We start from the raw sequence: 18,097 nt of genomic DNA on the forward strand, positions 1-18,097 counted from the left end.
CTCAGGCAAACTTTAAAATCTCCCCCTTTATATTTAGAAAAATAAAAAAAAAAAAAAAAAAAAAAAAAAAAAAAACACTACATATACAGCAACATGCTTAATTTCAAAAATATCCTACTAAGCCATCTTTATATGCGTGAGCATTTTTTATGCCTTGTTCTTTTCTCTCCCCAAACCTTGATCTCAATCCCATTGTGACAATTTTTTTTTTTTTTTCCCAAATTCATTTTGTTATTTTTTTCTTAGTTTTTGTATAACTTTCCAAATACTTAAATAAAATAAGAACGCGCAAAAATAGAATTCATATAAAAACACGTCCCTCCGCCTTTTGAATGAGAAAAAGTTGTAATAAATGAGAAAAAAAAAGTGGAGAAAAATAGAGAGGGAGATGGAGATATGGAGAAAAAAAAAAAAAACACCAATGAGGAAAGAGCTTCGTAGCAAATAAATATATTCACACATGTACATGGTTCATACTTTTGTATGATAAAATTCTGAACGTTCATATTAAACTTTTGAGAACTGCTACTCGTTGCTGCGTTCGTACAGTTTGGGCATATGTGGAAATGTATTCCCCACGTTCCTTTGTTTTATTACGTCAATCGAGAGAGAAAAAAAAAAAAAAAAAAAGCACAATTTTTTGCGAGACGCAAAACATGCACAAGCACACACACACAAAAACAACTCCCTATCTCTCCTACTGCATCCATCTCTCTCACATTGCGCTCATCTCTCACCCCATGTCATGTCACATGCTGAGAGAGAGAATTGCTTTTCACCTTGGTAACATGCAACATTATCCATTAACTTATTCCTCCTCTACAGTTTAGAGATTTGAGATATCAGGCGTTTCTATCCTTAATCCCTCGCACATTATTTTTTCCCCTGAAGAAACTACGCAGGGATAAAGATAGGCGCAGGAATATTCGATTTCCTTTATCCTTTATCAACTGGGAAGAAGATTGGTATATCCCCAAACACATGCACGGTTCAGTATTTACCTGCACGCGTTCAGAAAAAAAAAAAAAAAATACAATACAGCACGGTACATTGCGTTGCGTTACATTACGTTGCGTTACATTACGTTGCATTACATTGCGTTGCGTTACACTACTTTGCATTACATTACGTAGAGGGTATTCCCCCCAACTGAGACACACAACTGAAGCGTGAAGAAGGCCATACAAAGTATTATGAAAATGATGAAGGTAATGCAGTTCTCCATCCTCGTCAGCATGCTCATGTTGATAAACAATGTCATGTGCAAGTCGAACATATCGAAATGCCTCTTCTATGATAAAAGAAATTACGACCTAAAGCAAACATTTTATGTACCAACAAGCGATGTGGATATGTATAAAGCGACCATTCAGAAATTATTAACAAGAGAAATTAATCTACTGGATGAGTCCATGACAAGCAATGAACAACAAAGTAGTGCACAAGGAGGGAACAGCACAATATCCAATTTTGATGATATAAAAAAAAAAGAGGAAAAAAAAAAAAATAAAGAAATGGAAGAAAAGTTAAAATATATTGAAAAGTACAGAAATTACGCAAAAAGTATATTAAAAAATGTCGAATTTAAATGTGAAAATATTGATGACTATGAGTCAAAAGTTAAATGTAATTTGTGTGTATATACAGAAATTGTAAACAATAAACATATAAGACAAGGGCAAATTATCCAAGTTTTTATGAACGAATGTATGTACGGTTTTTACTACTATGACAATATTAACCAATATACTCAGAATAACAAAGCTCTCAGTAGTTTTGATGCTGATGATGATAATGATAATTCCAAAGCCAAATTGGATGACATTTATTTCAGCATTACAAAGGATGTCACTGAAGGAAATACTAGTCAGATAAATTTTTTTAAGCAAACATCCAGCAAATATCATCCCGTATGTTATGTCACAGAGTAGAGGGTTTTTTTTGTTAATGTTCTTTTTTTTTTATGGGACATGGAAAATTATGAACTGGTCAGGTGAACGAAGCTATAAACTGGAAAATGTTATGAACATATCAGGCAAATATAAGAGATATATATTTTGGGGAAAAAAAAAAAAAAAAAAAAAAAAAAAAGTCTATTATGATAGATTTGTAAGACCACCTGCCTGTATACCTGCAAAGACGCAATCATTTGCGAGCTACGCATGTGCGTTTAGTATAACAATCTGTACATTTTTTTAAAATTGTGTAAAGTAGTTTTTTTTATGAAATCTTTACAGCAAATTGGAAAAAGGCTCCCCAAGCATTGTAGCCATATATGCAATTGTGTTAACATGCAACTGTGCTAACATACAACTGTGCCAACATGCAACTGTGCCTACGTGCAATCGTGTCAACATGTATATGTGTTTATGTACCATGGAGTAGTAGTACCCTTTTAAAAAATCAAACATGCAACACAACTTAGCGAAATGCATGAATCAAATACTTGTACCTGCATGTTTGCAATTTCGTATCATCATTTTTTCTCTACTACTGAACCCCAATTTTTTTCCCCTTTTTTTTTTTAAACACCTCAATTAATACATGAATGAGTATAAAAGCGTCTTCTCCCCATTTTGAATGGATACACCCTTTTGTTCATACAAACACCTGTACAACGTTAATATCTTTCTTCCATCCACCCATACGTGATATACAAACTACTGAACACAGTTTCCCTGTTCTTGGTTTTTTCTCGTTTGGAAAATATGAAGTTATGAATCTATGAACCGTAGAAGTGGGGTTCTCAGCACGCTTGGTGTGTAGATGTAGGTGCGCAGATGTTGGTGCGTAGATGTAGATGCGCAGATGTTGGTGCGTAGATGTAGATGCGCAGATGTTGGTGCGTAGATGTAGATGCGCAGATGTAGATGCGCAGATGTAGGTGCAGATGTTCGCTATGCAAACATAGATGCAAGTTGCCGATGCAGATGTGTAGGCTCGGCTAGGGCTGCACGTGCCTGTGGACATAGGGGGGAGGGTGTAACCCCGAAGAGAGTCCGTAATCATATTTTTAAGGTGCGCACGAAATATCTCCTATCCGTGTACATAAACTTGTGGCTGTTGTGCAGAAGTAGTTGGTTTCTAGAGCACTGTGGATTCAGTTTCTGCTGATAAGCAAGGTTAGTGTTGGCATCATTTGGGTAAAAGTCATGCGTTCTTTCTGTGATGTGAAGAGGAATACGAAAGGTGAAATTGCACATGTTTCCATCATCACTTTCATCATTATTGTTGTTATCATTGACATTGTCACCATTGAAAAATTCTTTATGGGATAGAAACCGAAAATAAGAATTGTGATGTGCTTCCATTCCCTTTGGAAGGCAAAAGAAATTGAAGTCAATCAAATAATCAATCTTAACTATGTTATTTCTGAAAGCAGGAATTATTTCTTCGTTCAAAACAAAAGCAACATTTTTTAATGAACACTGCATAGTAGAGATACTTTGCTGAGCTACTAGTTTATAATTTGAGATGAGATGGTAAGATGTTTCATTTGAATCGACAGATGAATATCCCTCATTTATGATATCATTTTCATCATATATTTTATTCTTATTCAAAATCAAATAATTCGTGTTTACTTTTAATTTTTCAACCCGTTTTAAATACACATCTACATGAACAGTATATATTTCTGCGCGTCTAAAATCAAAGTTTACATTCACAGTGCTGCCATATGAGAACGAATTTTTTATTTTGTTATTCACTCCATCTGTTAAAGTAATAAAACATATACTTTTCCCATTGGAATTTATGCGATACACATTTTTTGAAGTGCCATTTGTAATAGCCATCTTTTCTTTTTCTTCATCCCATTCAGATACTAACGTGTCGGAAGTGTCGTGTGTCATGTACGGTGATATACAGTATGATGCACAGTGTGGTTTTATCTTACGTTTATACATACGTCTAAACAGGTTTCTTTCGTGCATGCACTTGATGATGGTGTCCGCTTTGGCATACATCTCATCGAAGGGGAAGAGTTGGTTATTTGTCGCTGTGCTATTATTCACCTTTTCTTCTGACAGATCGGCACTTTGCATTATATCCATTTTGGTGATTTTTCCCAATTTATCCTTTGTATTTCCTTGAGTTAAATCCATTACCCCTCCCTTTGACATTTGAACTACATGATCTTCTTTGTTCAATGGTCTTGACAAGTACTCATTCTTCGTCTCTGAATTAGGAACATTGTCTTCTTCATCGCATACATCTGAAGTTGATGCAGAATCTGTCGTTTCCAAATAGATGTTCAAAACGTCTTCCTCATCAGGGGACGCATTATGAACATTGGGTGACTTGCCAAGAACTAAATTATCATACCATCGTATGGGTTCATATTTCATATCATTAAAGACGAAATTGTTATAGTTACTGAGGTAAAAATTTTGCAGATCCTTGTCGTCGCTCTTGAGAAAGAATTGGTCGACCAGACCATCGAAATGGACATCTCCCTCGTGTGTGTATAGCTCTTTTAGCAACTCCTCATGATCAACATGCGCGTCCTTTTCGCCTGACTCGTTAGCTGATTTTTCGCTCGTCATTTCGCCTGACTGGTCAGCTGATTTTTCGCCCGTCATTTCGCCTGACTGGTCAGCTGATTTTTCGCCCGTCATTTCGCCTGACTGGTCAGATGATTTTTCGCCCAACTTTTCGCCTGACTCGTTAGCTGATTTTTCGCCCGTCATTTCGCCTGACTCGTTAGCTGATTTTTCGCCCATCATTTCGCCTGACTGGTCAGCTGATTTTTCCCCTTGCGTTGCGTATTGGTGATATATTTTTTTGTTGCTATTTTTTCCGGTTTCTTTTTTTTGGTTAGTTGTGGGTTCTAATCCCTTGTGCGCATCGCCTATGTGTGAGGCAAATAGAGGCAACACAGGCACATATGACGATTGTTCAGATGGTGTGGTTGTCAGCGCCCCTCTAGATGCAGTGGATTCCACCAACTGATCCCTGTAGCATGCGAGAAGAACATGCAAGAAGGCATTAAAACTACCAACGTTTTTGGCATCTCCCACAGAGGGAACAAGTTCATTGGTGTAGTAATCATAGTGATGTGCCAGATACAGAAACAGATGCAAAAAGTAAAAGTAGCTATAGTTATAAAGGATATAGTTAAGCATGAAAAGGGAGGAGTCTTCTCTTCTCTGACATGCAATATTGTAAATGCAAACAAGTGAATCCAATCGGCTCTTATTGACATTGTTGTACAAGTAAGATGGGATATGGGACGCGTTAAATGTTCTTTTCTCAAGTGCATGACGACTTGATGGGTTTTCATTTTGTCGTTCTTCGTTTTGTTTTCTTGGGCCGCTAGAGCCGCTCGAACCGCTCGAACTGCTTTCGTAAAGTGTAACATGGAAGTTGTGATAAAGATACTCATATGCAGTATCCCTTTGGCTAGTTTTATTCCTTTCCAGGTGGGGATTGCGGGGGTTATGGGGTTTGATTGGGTATAAGGAAAAGTCTAGCACAGGTGAATTGGTATACTTTGAGCTTAGCAGATGTAAAGGGACGTGGTGTTCATATTTTTTTGTTACAAATTGGGTTCTATTTATATATAATCTCTTAACTGCCTGCACGTACATGCAATATTTAAATTTTATGTTTTTCCCGCTATATGAAGGGGGAAGAAAGGGAGGAAAAATACAATTAAGGTGGTAGTAAAAAGTTTCATTGGATTTGGTAAAATTCATATCTGTGCATAGAATTATTGGATTAGAATAGAACAATAAATATTTCTGTTCATTTGTTTGATCGGTTCCATAAAAAGGTAAGTTAATATTTTCTTGTTTCTCAACAATTTGGCTAGTAGCACAAACAGTTATTGCTTCCTCGTTAAATATATACAATCCATATAAATACAAAACGACATAGTCTATTTTTATATTCCCTATGTGTTTCATAGGCCCGATTAATTCAAAGGAGGCTTTGAACACATCACCACTGTGTGTGTATGCTTCGTCCAGGTATATGTTAATTGTCACTTTGTCATCTTGCACGCTTTCAAGGTTCACTGTTTGGTTAGTTTTATTTGCAGGGAAAAAGAAGTTCATCGTGAGGGGATCTCAGCGTTGCGAATTTGTGGTGAGAAGCTCCTAAGTGATAACAAAGTTGTAGTCTTATCAACGAAAGAAAGAAGGAAAAAAAAAAAAAAAAAAAAAAAAAAAGAAAAAAACTCATAGCAAAGTTTGTCTTTCTCTCTTACGCAGTATCATGTATGGAGATATGAAAAATGAGAAAATTTTCCACTTTTCACACAAAAAAAAAAAAAAAGCGGGGTAAGGTCAGAAAAAAGGGAAGGAAAGGAAATTCCTCTTTTGGCAAAATGGTAGCTGCGCTTAAAAAAAAAAATTAAAATGATGCTTGGCTTCTTCCCCTTCTTCTTCTTCTTCCCTTTTTTTTTTTTTTTTTTTTTCGAAGTGCACCTTTTTTGATGCATTGGTTTGTTCTATTAGATTATTTTTAAGGGTACCATCTACCCATGGGATAGGAAATATAACACTAATTGGGGATCCGAGAAGATTGTACTTTACTTCCCCCACCTCTCCCCTGTTTTCTTTATTTTGGAAGGGTGGTCAGAAAAAAAGGAGAATAATTTTTTTTTTTTTTTTTTTTTTTTTTTTTTCCCCTCTTTGTGGGTCGTTCAATTTTACGTTCCTGAGGCGTAGAATTTTTATTTTTCATTTTTTACATTTTATATTTTTCATCTCTTTCTTTTCAGCTCTTTCTCTTAATTTTTTTCCTGTAGGAACATACCTCCTCTTTGCGTTCCATATGTACATCTGTTTGTACACCTGTTTGTACACCTGTTTGTACATCTATTTGTGCATCTATTTGTGCATCTATTTGTGCATCTATTTGTGCATCTATTTGTTTATTTACCTACTTGTACAAGCACTTTATGGGCGTTTTATTTTGAGGTACTTTCCATTCGACCACATTTGAGATTAAAAATTCGGAATGGCACATGAAGTCAACATAACTGTTGCATTTCTGTTGAGAAAAAAAAAAAAAAATACTGAAAATATTGATAATACGTATAATACTGAAAATATTGATAATACGTATAATACTGAAAATATTGATAATACGTATAATACTGAAAATATTGATAATACGTATAATACTGAAAATATTGATAATACGTATAATACTGAAAATATTGATAATACCTATAAATACTGAAAATATTGATAATACCTATAAATACTGAGAATACTGATAATGCTGCAAATAAATGCAACGATCAATTTGTTAATAAATCACCAGTTAATTTTTTCTCTTCTGAGGAGAGAAAAGTCCACCATGTGGAAATAATAATTCCCTGGTGCTTCTCTCCTTCTTCCACTTCGCAAAGTACTTAAGAATATATAGTTTCTTTCCTTCATAGATTCGTTTCATTTGTTGTGACGTAGCGTGGTTATTATTTTTTTTTTTTTTTTTTTTATTATTACAACTTTTTTTGGCACAAAATTTATTCACAAGTTGCTATACGTCTTACTTGTCAGTTTTTCCATTTATTTTCCCATCCGTTTTTCCATTTATTTTCCCATCCGTTTTTCCATTTTTCTATTTATTTTTCCATCCGTTTTCCCATTTGCTTCTCCGTTTTTTAATTTTTTTTGGAGAGTCCCCGTTATTCAGCTTTAAGGTAAATATTTGCATTACCTGTCGTCTGAGGAAAAAAACTGAACTTGATTAAGAAATGCAAAAATTACCAAACAGTCCCCGATGTGGCAACTCCTTAATTTGTTAAAGTTCTAATCTGAAGTTGCTGTATGATTCCCTGTTTAAGAGACAAGAGGGAATTCTCAGAACAAAGAAAACTTGAAACGCACTCTTCCCCTTCTTTGGTTTGCATGAGATATATATATATATACAGTTAACACAAGAAGGTGGGTTAAGTATAAGGTGTCGTTCGTGTATATGTTGATACATTCCTCTTAAAAAAATAAAATAAAATAAATTGCTCCACCCAAGTCTGCTACACCAACTGCTTGAACCAGGATGAGGAAATTTCAGGGGTCGAAGAAGAAGAAGATGCACAAAGGAAGCATTAAAAAAAAATTTCCAAAAAAGAGGGATGAGAAATATTCCAAAATATTATTGAAAAAAAATAGGAACGCAAATAAAATAAGAACTAACTCAGCATCACAGAAAAATTTCCAAAAGAAGGGAAAGAACCAACAAGTGAAAAACAGCAGCTTCGAGAATGGGTTCGAATGTTCACCACGTGCGTTTGGGAAGAGCAGTAAAGGTGGTTCCAGTAAAGTCGATGGTGATGTGGGAAGTGATATGAGAAGTGATGTGGAGAGTAATATGGGCAGTGATATGGGCAATGATATGGAGAGTGACATGGAGAGTGACATGGAGAGTAATGTGGGCGTCGATATGGGGAATGATGTGTACCCGGGTAGGGAGGGGAAGAGGGAGGCCTCCCCCGAGCAGAAGAAGGAAAACCTTTTTGATGGTTTATTCTTAGATATGAAGGGACTCCTAAGCGAAAGTCTGTTGGAGATATTAGAAAAAAACAAGTTTGTTAAGACAACAAATATCCAGAAAAGAAGTATCCCGATAATGTTAAAAGAAAATGATGTTTTTATAAAATCTATGACAGGTTCTGGGAAAACTTTATGTTATGCTTTACCATCTATTCAAAAAATTTTAAATTTACAAAAAAGAAAAATAAAAATAACGAGAAATATGGGTACATTCATATTGGTCTTATCACCAACACGTGAATTAGCTGTTCAGATAAATAATTTATTTTCAATTTTAACAAAACCTTTTCCATATATTGTCGTTTCATGTATAACAGGAGGAGAGAAAAAGAAATCAGAAAAAAATAGACTAAAAAAAGGGGTTTCCATTTTAACCTGCACACCTGGAAGATTACTTGATCATTTGGAGCATACAAAGTCGTTGAACTTGTCTTATTTGATGAGTTTCATTTTGGATGAAGCTGATAAGGTTATATATTTGGGTACCCAGGATAAGGTTAGACTCATTTATGATACCATAAGGAGGGTTAAGCGGCAGCAGGTGGGAGAGAAAGAGGCTGCCCCTAGTGGGGTGGCAGCTTCTAACGGGGAAGGAAACCCATTCCAGATGATATTCATATCAGCAACACTGAACCACGCAATAAAAAGTCTAGCAAACTACTGCTTGACAAATAAGACCGTTTGGATTGAGGCAAAGGAAAATTCTTTGGAGGGAAAGTTCCCAGCTCCAGGTAGAACTTCTCTCATGATGAGGAGCGACAATGTATTTGGAAGTAAAATCGATAATACATTTGCAGAGGAGGAGGAAGAGAAATGGAAATACGAACTTCCTGAACAGCTGAAACAATATTGTATTGTGTCAGAATTAAAACATAAATTTCTGTGTCTAGTGCATACACTACTAGATTGCATGGAGAAGAAAAAAAAGCCAGTAGTATTTCTATCAAATTGCCATAGTGTGGAGTACATGCAGATGATTTTAAAAAATTTATACTGGCCTACAGATTTGAAAAAGAAGAATATGGAAGTGTATAAGAAGCTCAATAATGAAATAACACCCGTCCTTCTAAAAGAAGACGAACTATTGTTGCGAAAACATTTAGAGAAAACTTTGCAACATTGTGAGTTGGAAGATCTTCGGCTAAAGGTGGGAGTGGGAGAGGTAGAGGCTTCCCACACGAGACCTAATCAAATGAACGATTGCCAAACGGGGCCTCGTAAAAAAAGGATAGACTCGTCAAAGAGAGCGAGAAAGGAGGAAGCCTCAACAATGTTGCCCTTTAAAAATATACAAATTGATGACATACGAGGAGGAGGCTGTGGAGACTTCGCAGACGATGAGAATAAGAACATAAATGGGTACAGGAGCAATAGCTGTGACACGATGCTTTACAACATTAATGGAGACAAGCATAAACGACAATACCTGTTCGAAGGGGTAGATATTTATATGTTACATGGGAATTTACCTAAAGAAGACAGGTTAGGAAATTTCACTGATTTTTCAAATGAAAAGAATAAAAAGTGTATATTATTATGCACAGATATTGTATCAAGAGGAGTAAACTTTAATGCATTAAATATAGTTATTCAATATGATCCTCCACAAGTGTTTGAAGAATATATACACAAAGTTGGAAGAACAGCAAGACTGAATAATGAAGGATCCTCTTACTTATTTCTCTTACCATCAGAAATAGAATTTGTTAATATTTTGAAAAAAAACAAAATTGATGTGAATATAATACGAAGCAATGAAATCATAAATAAATTTCGAAAAGAGTATATTCCATCATTTTTTAAATCAATTGGTGGAGATGTACTATTCTTTTTATATAATCATTTCAAAACATTAGTTAAGTCAGATGAAATATTAATGCAGAAAGCGACAAGTGCATTTCTTGCATCCATAACAGCTTACTATTCTGTGAGTAAAAATCTCAGACATGTTTTTTTCGCAAAAAATTTGCATCTTGGTCACCTTGCTTATGCCTTTTTACTTGACCAGACACCTCGGGAAATTTCTAAATACAACAAGCAGCATAAGTACATGGAGATTAAGAAGCACTCACGCTTAAGTAAGAAGGACAGACGTCTCTTACGCTCGAAACCTTTCAGGGCACCGTGACCCTGAGTGCGAGGAAGTCCACACATATACATACCCCTATGTGGGAATTGTTATTCTCCAGTTTTAAGTTACCATTTTGAACGTTTCAATTTGTTCATACTGTATTAATTAACCTTCAACGTGCCACCTCTCTCTCTATGAGAACAATTTTTTTTTTTTTTTTTTTTTTTTTATTTCACATCTAGCACATATGAAGGAGACATATATATATGATACTCTCCTCATATGGATCCATTTTCTACCTGTGCCAGCGTAAGGCATATTTTGTTGTACATCCCAAAGGGGGAGCATGGCAATGTATCTTCTTCATTTGCTTTCTCTATCCCTATGTGGATATGCGGATCGGGATGTACATCTATTTGAATTTCTGAACTTGCGTTTGTTTCTATTTTTGTGTTCTCCAGTTTGGCACATCTACCCCAACTGATCAACGATTTTTTTTTTTTTTTTTCACGTGCATCTGACTAACTTGTGAAGTTTGTTTTAACATATGATATAAAAGACTATATTTAAACGGACTATATATATGTACCACCGCATGACTGAAAAGTTTGGATATTTTTTTTTTTTTTTTTTTTTTTTTTTTGTATTTTCCTTGAGGGAGGTATAGAAGTGAGTAGATATGAAAAATTGCCACGTTTGTATTTTCTCTGCTCTATGCATTCCAAAATTGGATCTCTATTTCACGGTTCAGTTATTCACAACATGGATACTGTAAATTAAATGTTAGATACTTTTTTCTGGACTGATTAAGGAATATATATATTTCCTGAACCCCAGACCCCACGTGCCTCCTAAAATTGTACATATTTTGGTAAACCTACTTTTCGGGAGTGCAAAAAAAAAAAAAAAAAAAAAAAAAAAAAGTATATTCCAAAAGAAATATGGTAAAGAGAGAGAACAGTTAAGGAAATGAGATAAAGGAGAAATAATACCTGTTACAGCACTTTGAAATAGAACAGAAAAAGCATTTAACTAAAAAGTTTAAAAAAAAAAAAAAAAAATCTCAATATAATATATTTATATCTACAGCTTGTACGTATCTATAACCTCTTTACTTTGGCACGTAAAAAAATACACCTTGTGATGTGATGGCCTATGAATCTCTTTCTATTTCTTTTCCTTTTACATATATATATATATATATATATATACATGCATATGTACATGCAAGTGGTTAGAAGAAGGTACACTAGCATATATGACACTGCTAAGCATTTTTTTTATTTTTCCTCTCTCCTTTTTGTGCATAAATAAAACGTTCGCTGCCGAGTAGAGAACAAAAAAAAAAAATAGATTCTCTTTTTTAGACTTTTCTCTCTACAACATATACATTTTCTTTTAATGAAAATTTGAAAAGGTACCTCATACAGATTTTCTACCGATTTGCAGATCGGGTTAGTGACACGTGTATATTCGTAAGTCTGCCATATAGATACGTACACGCATATGCATACACGTATACATATGTACATAAATGCATATATACATAAGTACATAAATGCATATATACATATGTACATAAATGCATATATACATATGTACATAAATGCATATATACATATGTACATAAATGCATATATACATATGTACATAAATGCATATATACATATGTACATAAATGCATATATAGATATATACATATATACATGTATACATGTATACATATATGTGCATACCCCTGACGTGTACTAGTAGACGACACCTAGACGTGAGCAGATAACTCCAACTCACCATTCTGTAAAGAGGGGAAGAAAAATATAAAGAAATATTTTACGAATGTAGCGAAGGTACAAAACAGGTAAAGATTCTTGTCGCTACATTTTTTTTTTTTTTTCCCCATTTTAGTGCACCATAGCACCGTTGCACTGTTGTCTCCGAAAATGCGGATGAATTTGTTTTCACCCATATGTATGTTTGTGTACACATGTGCTAACATATTTAAGCAGAGTATATTAACACCTAACATAGCAAGTGCATCATATAAGAAACAGTCCTGTCTTCGCACGATGTCTACATTGAATAAGGGCAGTTCCGACAAGTTGGATGCTGTGAAAAAGTACATCAATCATTTTGATCATGCGAATGAAACCCAGAGTAAGTGAGACATACCCACGAAAGGAAAAAAGTGGGAAATTTGTGTGTGTTCAACATATAGCTGGATATATAGAATGTTACAAATACATACAAACCAAATCTGTTAAAATATATTTACTGGACATTCCCAGAATATATTTTTGTATTTTCCAAATCAGTCTTAATTTATTATCCACACATATGTTATAACATTAAAAAAAATAAAAAAAAAAAATATGTGAGAATTCATTTTTCCATAACGCACCCATTTTGTTACTGTCACGAATTTGCTCCGCTCACCCATTTGCTCCTCCTCTTTTTGAACCTCTTAAGGCATTAACGGATTTGTGCAATTGCTGAAGGATATTAATATAAAAATGGTTGTATTCGACTTTGACTTGACTATAATAGGTGCTCACTCAGGTTAGTCACCCCCTCCCCCTCCTTCATGGACATTTGTTTAGACCCCTTCTTTATTTTTACATCATCCATATTATTCCTCCTCCTCCTGCTTCTTCTGCTGCTTCTTCTGCTGCTTCTTCTGCTGCTTCTTCTGCTGCTACTTCTGCTGCTACTTCTGCTGCTACTTCTGCTGCTACTTCTGCTGCTACTTCTTTTGTTTTCCCATGGCAGCAATACCCGCAAGTCCCCTTTTGTGCTTTTTTTTTTTTTTTTGGAAATTTAATAGCACGCCTTTGCTTCACCCTAAATTCCCCATTTCATTTCACCATTTTTGCAAGGGGGTTATGTGGACAAAGCCAATGATATTGATAATATAGGGACGTCTGTCACGACACACTTTAAAATTTTCTCCAAGGAACTGAATACGAATAATATAAAAATTACTGTTGCCACGTTTTCAGGTTAGCATCTTGTGGTACACAATGCACATGTGTCGTGGTGCATCTCTATTCGTGTATCTCTATTCGTGTATCTCTATTCGTGTATCTCTATTCGTGTATCTCTATTGGTGTATCTCTATTCGTGTATCTCTATTCGTGTATCTCTATTCGTGCACATGTGTCGTGGTGTATCTCTATTGGTGTGTGTGACATGATATGACTCGCACCCCCGTTCACTCCTGCCCATCCCGACTTATGCAGACGATGAAGCCATACGGCATTCTCGAGGCAAGAACTCCACACTAATCGCAGGAGAGGACATGGTAAAGTTCAGTATGAAGAATAGTAAATGTGACGCAAGGATCGAGAAGGTCTATGCATATTATCCCCCGTAAGTCCCCAAAGAGAATTGGCTACCTGGCGAGGTGCATTAGTTATGCAGCGGTGCACTGGTTAGGAAGCGGTGCACTGGTTAGGAAGCGATGCACTAGTTAGGCCACGTCGCACTAGTTAGGCCACGTCGCACTAGTTAGGCCACGTCGCACTAGTTAGGCAGCGGTGCACTATTTAAGCCACGTCGCACTAGTTAAGCCTCTTCTTACTGCTTAAGCAGCAATGCATCTGCAACTGATCGATGTGTGTTTTCCTATGTTTCCCTTGTAGCTACTACCGAGAGCCGAGGCAATATCGACCCCTTGGACTAACGAAACCCATGAGCTATGATAAGTCTTATCACCTTAAGCAGGTAAGAGAATTACGCAGCTGCAAAAACCCCCCCTCCTTTTACACAACCTGCATATCTCCCTACATGCATGCACACACACCTATTTATGGAAGTTGTCACATAACTTTTTTGAAAATATGTTCTTGTGTTGTTACATCTGTTAAGTTGTTACACAATCTGCCACGGCTACAATGTTGTCTATCACGTTTATCCACTATTCCAGATTAGGTCCGACTTTGAGGTGACCATTGATGAAATATTATTCATTGATGATGACGTGAACAACTGCATCTCAGCAAAGAAGGAGGGATACATAACTTTCAATGTTACAGGCAAGAAGGGGTTCAATTTTAAAAATATAAAAATTATGTAAATATATTTCCACAACCAGTGGATGCTCAGGGACGCTACGTACCCGGTTTGTTGTATATGCAAGGAGCACAAATACACAGATTAACATGCAGGTGGGTATAAGTGGATATAAGTAAGTATAAGTGGGTATAAGTATAAGTGAGTATAAGTGAATATAAACAAGTGAGTAAATATAAATCCATACGGGGCCCCACCTCCCTGATCCCCGTCATAGTGGAGGATAGAAGAAAAAAAAAAAAAAAAAAAAAGGACCCTTAGGAATTTTCACACATATATCATTCTTCATACGTACCTTTATTTTGTCCGTATTTTGCCCCTTACAATTTGCGAGTTACGTTTTTTAGTTTTTTTTTTTTTTTTTTTTTTTTTTTTTTTTTTATTTCTCTCCTTTTCGCGCGTGATATATTTTTTAAATATATATAATATTTCATTTTTTTTCTGCGCCACTTGTTGACTTTTGAAATGTGGAAAATGGTCTTTTGTGTGTGACCTTCCCCAACTGTTTGACAAGCACGCGACAGCGTAACCTAAAAAAAGAGAAAAAAAAAAAAAAAAGCACACGCTTCTGCTTCGTCTGCTTCGTCTGCTACGCCTAATGAAGGTGCCCATGATTGAGAAGCAGAAAATGGTGATAGAAAACAATATCGGTAAGACGATAATAACTTTTGTGGAAAAATATATCCCATGGTTACACATCGCACATTTCTTCTTCAGCATACTCCTTTTAAATTATCTATTGATTTGTTACTTAACCCCGTCCTTTTGGTATTCTCATAAAGGATCAGAACTTCCCTCTGCAGAAACAAACTCTATAAATTTCCTTCACGTGAAAAAACAGTATGAAAAATTTGAACACATTGGTAAGTATCATGGTTATGTCAGCTCCTCAATATCTTTTGCATACATCTTTTTTTGCTTGTTTTTTTATTTTCTAAAATTCGTAACCCTTTGGAATCATCATGGGGATGATGCTAACATTTCCAGGGGTGGAAGTGTGAGACGTGTGAGACGTGTGAGACGTGTGAGAAGTGATAGAAGTGATAGAAGTGATAGAAGTGTTGGATATGCCACAAAGAAAGTCAAACGGGACAATGGATTCTATGTCACAAAGGGCAGGGACCAAGTGTGGATCACAGGAAGCCACTTTTTTTTATACATTTTCCTCACAACACTAGTTACACGAATGGGTGAAGGGAACCATTTGTACTTCCTATTCATCCTGAGCATATGCGAAATAAACACACCCCTTATGACGCTCATGAATATCATAAAAGCTGTAAAATATGGGTATAAAAGTGCATATTTGAAAAAAAAAAATTCTGAACAGTCAGGTAGAAATAAAATTAAAAGGCGAGATCTTTTTCTTTTCTTTTGTTATTTCGTCTTTGCAAGGTTGTCAAACAAAAATTCTCGTCGCGCTAGAGGAAGCAGCAAGGATAACAATGGATGTGGCAATGATAGAGGTGAAAGAGATGGACAAGGGGAAAATACTCATGAAAATTTCTTAAAAAAAAGAAAACCACAAGATGTACACAACCGAAATGATTCCATTGGAAGGAGTCAAAAAGGTAGAAGCGTCATCCCGAACGAATCAAAGAAGAAGGTGTTCATTCGCAGTTGCTTCAAGTGGTTCCTGGATTGGCTAGGGAAATGTTCTCATCGGATGAGCACCCCTTTCCCTTCTTCTCTACTTGGTATTGAAGAAACATCAGCAGAGAGGAAAGTCGAGCCAAGAGAAACATCCAAACCAGTAGATTCTCAAATCAAGATGCTCAATTTTGGAAAACACTCACGGAAAGGAGATTGCGAATGGAATCACATGAATGGAAGGAAAAACAAATCAAAGGTAGGGATAACCCCTGACATGAACCCTGAAATAGATGTGATTGGAAAAAACTTAGCTAGGACTAATATGTCTAATAAGAATTCATCCATCAGGACACAAAGAAACATTCGGAGCGAACACTTCAAGACAAAATGTTATGATACACTGCACAATGGGGAAAAGAAATGTGAAGAATGTGCTTGTTTCACCTCAAGGAAGAATGAAGTAATTTTCAATAAAATGAGAGTCTCTTCTGGTTCTTTGACAGATGATAGGTCAACCACTGAAGAAGAGGAATACGCAAGGGTCAGAAGAAATGCAAACATGTACAAAAATTATTATTATGAACATTTTAATAAGAAAAGTAGAAACGAAAATGAAGAAGGGGAGAACGATTCTGGGTGTGATGACATTTCGAGGAATAATTTTTTTAGCCATGTTGCTAAGGAGAAAAAAGAATTTCGTGTCATTCAAGTGGAAGCAGAGGAAGGAGCGGATGCAAACGATGCAGACGAAGATGAGGAATCCAACAAAGGAGACAATAAAAACTTCAACAATTCAGATAATTCCTCCCGAGGATGGTCATGCTTTCCCAACGCATACACAGAGGAAGATAAGGATGAGGTAAAGGCAAATGTAGATTTTACAAATGATAAAGTGACAAAAATGAAGGACAAATCAAGTTACACACCCGTGTATTATTCCCCATCTATTATAAAAATGAATAGTGAGAGAAGAAGAAGCAGCTGCCATAATAGTAGTGGGCATGATTCTCTGAATGAACAACCTATGTGTGAGAAAAATTATAAACATGTGCATAACATTCCAATTCATGAAAAGGAAGAAAAAGTCTGTGGAGGAGGAGAGGTAGTTAAAAAAAACGACAATTTTTGCTGCAACTACGAAAAAGAAAAATCAAAAAATGTTGAAAAATCGGGAGGATGTTTAACTGAAAAAGGAATAAAAGGTTTGATTAATGTCACAACAGTTGAGGTAAAAAGCGATGATGCGATCTCCTCTAGCCACGGAATTATATGTGGGAAGTTAGATGGGGGCACAGATGAGTGGGAAGGATCGGAGAAACCCTTCTTGGGAAATATTAATGTTCATAGAAGCGGGAAAATAAAAAATCACTCGCATCATTCGAGTCATCCACAATACCATCCCTCGCGTGTGCGTCGCAAGAGCATCAAAAGACGAGTGGAGGAGAAAATGAGAAATTCCCTTTTCTGTGCATTGAATGGGAAGAAAGGTTTACTTGAAGAAACATATTTAGACTACACCGATATTTGCAGTGGCCATAAAAACATAGAACTAAAAAAGGAAAGAGGGAACTCCTTTGAAAAGAAAGTAAATTTTTTTTTGTCTAAATTAAAAAGAAAAATGGAAATATGTGCATTTTTAAATCACATATATAAAACCATTTTGCTGACATACATTTTATCACTTTTGTTGGTAAAGGGAATTCTTATGTATGCAATTTTGTATTCCTTTCTGTATGTTCGTTTATATTCATTTCTATTCCCCACAATTATTCTTTCCCTAATGGAAATTTGTTATTTTTGTCTCTTCCATTTATATATGCAAGAGTATAAGACATTGACCTTTTTCACTTCTCGCTAA

At 35.7% G+C, this 18,097-nt stretch overlaps 5 protein-coding genes across 5 annotated transcripts; 4 read left to right on the forward strand and 1 right to left on the reverse strand.

Annotated features, from left to right (window-relative positions):
* Positions 1-1,202: 1,202 nt before the first annotated feature.
* On the forward strand, positions 1,203-1,931 carry PGO_031540 (hypothetical protein, conserved; the record flags this gene model as incomplete). The annotated part of the gene is made up of 1 exon (XM_028686138.1): positions 1,203-1,931. One exon carries the CDS (start codon positions 1,203-1,205, stop codon positions 1,929-1,931), a length of 729 nt encoding a protein of 242 aa, XP_028541939.1.
* A 1,074-nt stretch (positions 1,932-3,005) lies between these two features.
* PGO_031550 (hypothetical protein, conserved) lies at positions 3,006-6,059 on the reverse strand (the record flags this gene model as incomplete). The annotated part of the gene is made up of 1 exon (XM_028686139.1): positions 3,006-6,059. One exon carries the CDS (start codon positions 6,057-6,059, stop codon positions 3,006-3,008), a length of 3,054 nt encoding a protein of 1,017 aa, XP_028541940.1.
* A 1,987-nt stretch (positions 6,060-8,046) lies between these two features.
* Positions 8,047-10,635, forward strand: PGO_031560 (DEAD/DEAH box ATP-dependent RNA helicase; the record flags this gene model as incomplete). The annotated part of the gene is made up of 1 exon (XM_028686140.1): positions 8,047-10,635. One exon carries the CDS (start codon positions 8,047-8,049, stop codon positions 10,633-10,635), a length of 2,589 nt encoding a protein of 862 aa, XP_028541941.1.
* A 2,009-nt stretch (positions 10,636-12,644) lies between these two features.
* Positions 12,645-14,650, forward strand: PGO_031570 (conserved Plasmodium protein, unknown function; the record flags this gene model as incomplete). Its single annotated transcript, XM_028686141.1, has 6 exons — positions 12,645-12,732; positions 13,045-13,134; positions 13,452-13,574; positions 13,815-13,944; positions 14,217-14,298; positions 14,501-14,650. 6 exons carry the CDS (start codon positions 12,645-12,647, stop codon positions 14,648-14,650), a joined length of 663 nt encoding a protein of 220 aa, XP_028541942.1.
* A 624-nt stretch (positions 14,651-15,274) lies between these two features.
* PGO_031580 (conserved Plasmodium membrane protein, unknown function) lies at positions 15,275-18,097 on the forward strand (the record flags this gene model as incomplete). The annotated part of the gene is made up of 1 exon (XM_028686142.1): positions 15,275-18,097. One exon carries the CDS (start codon positions 15,275-15,277, stop codon positions 18,095-18,097), a length of 2,823 nt encoding a protein of 940 aa, XP_028541943.1.

This window comes from Plasmodium gonderi (genome assembly GCF_002157705.1).
Source record: "Plasmodium gonderi DNA, contig: Chr03, whole genome shotgun sequence".
In the NCBI taxonomy this organism is placed as follows: Eukaryota; Apicomplexa; class Aconoidasida; order Haemosporida; family Plasmodiidae; genus Plasmodium; species Plasmodium gonderi.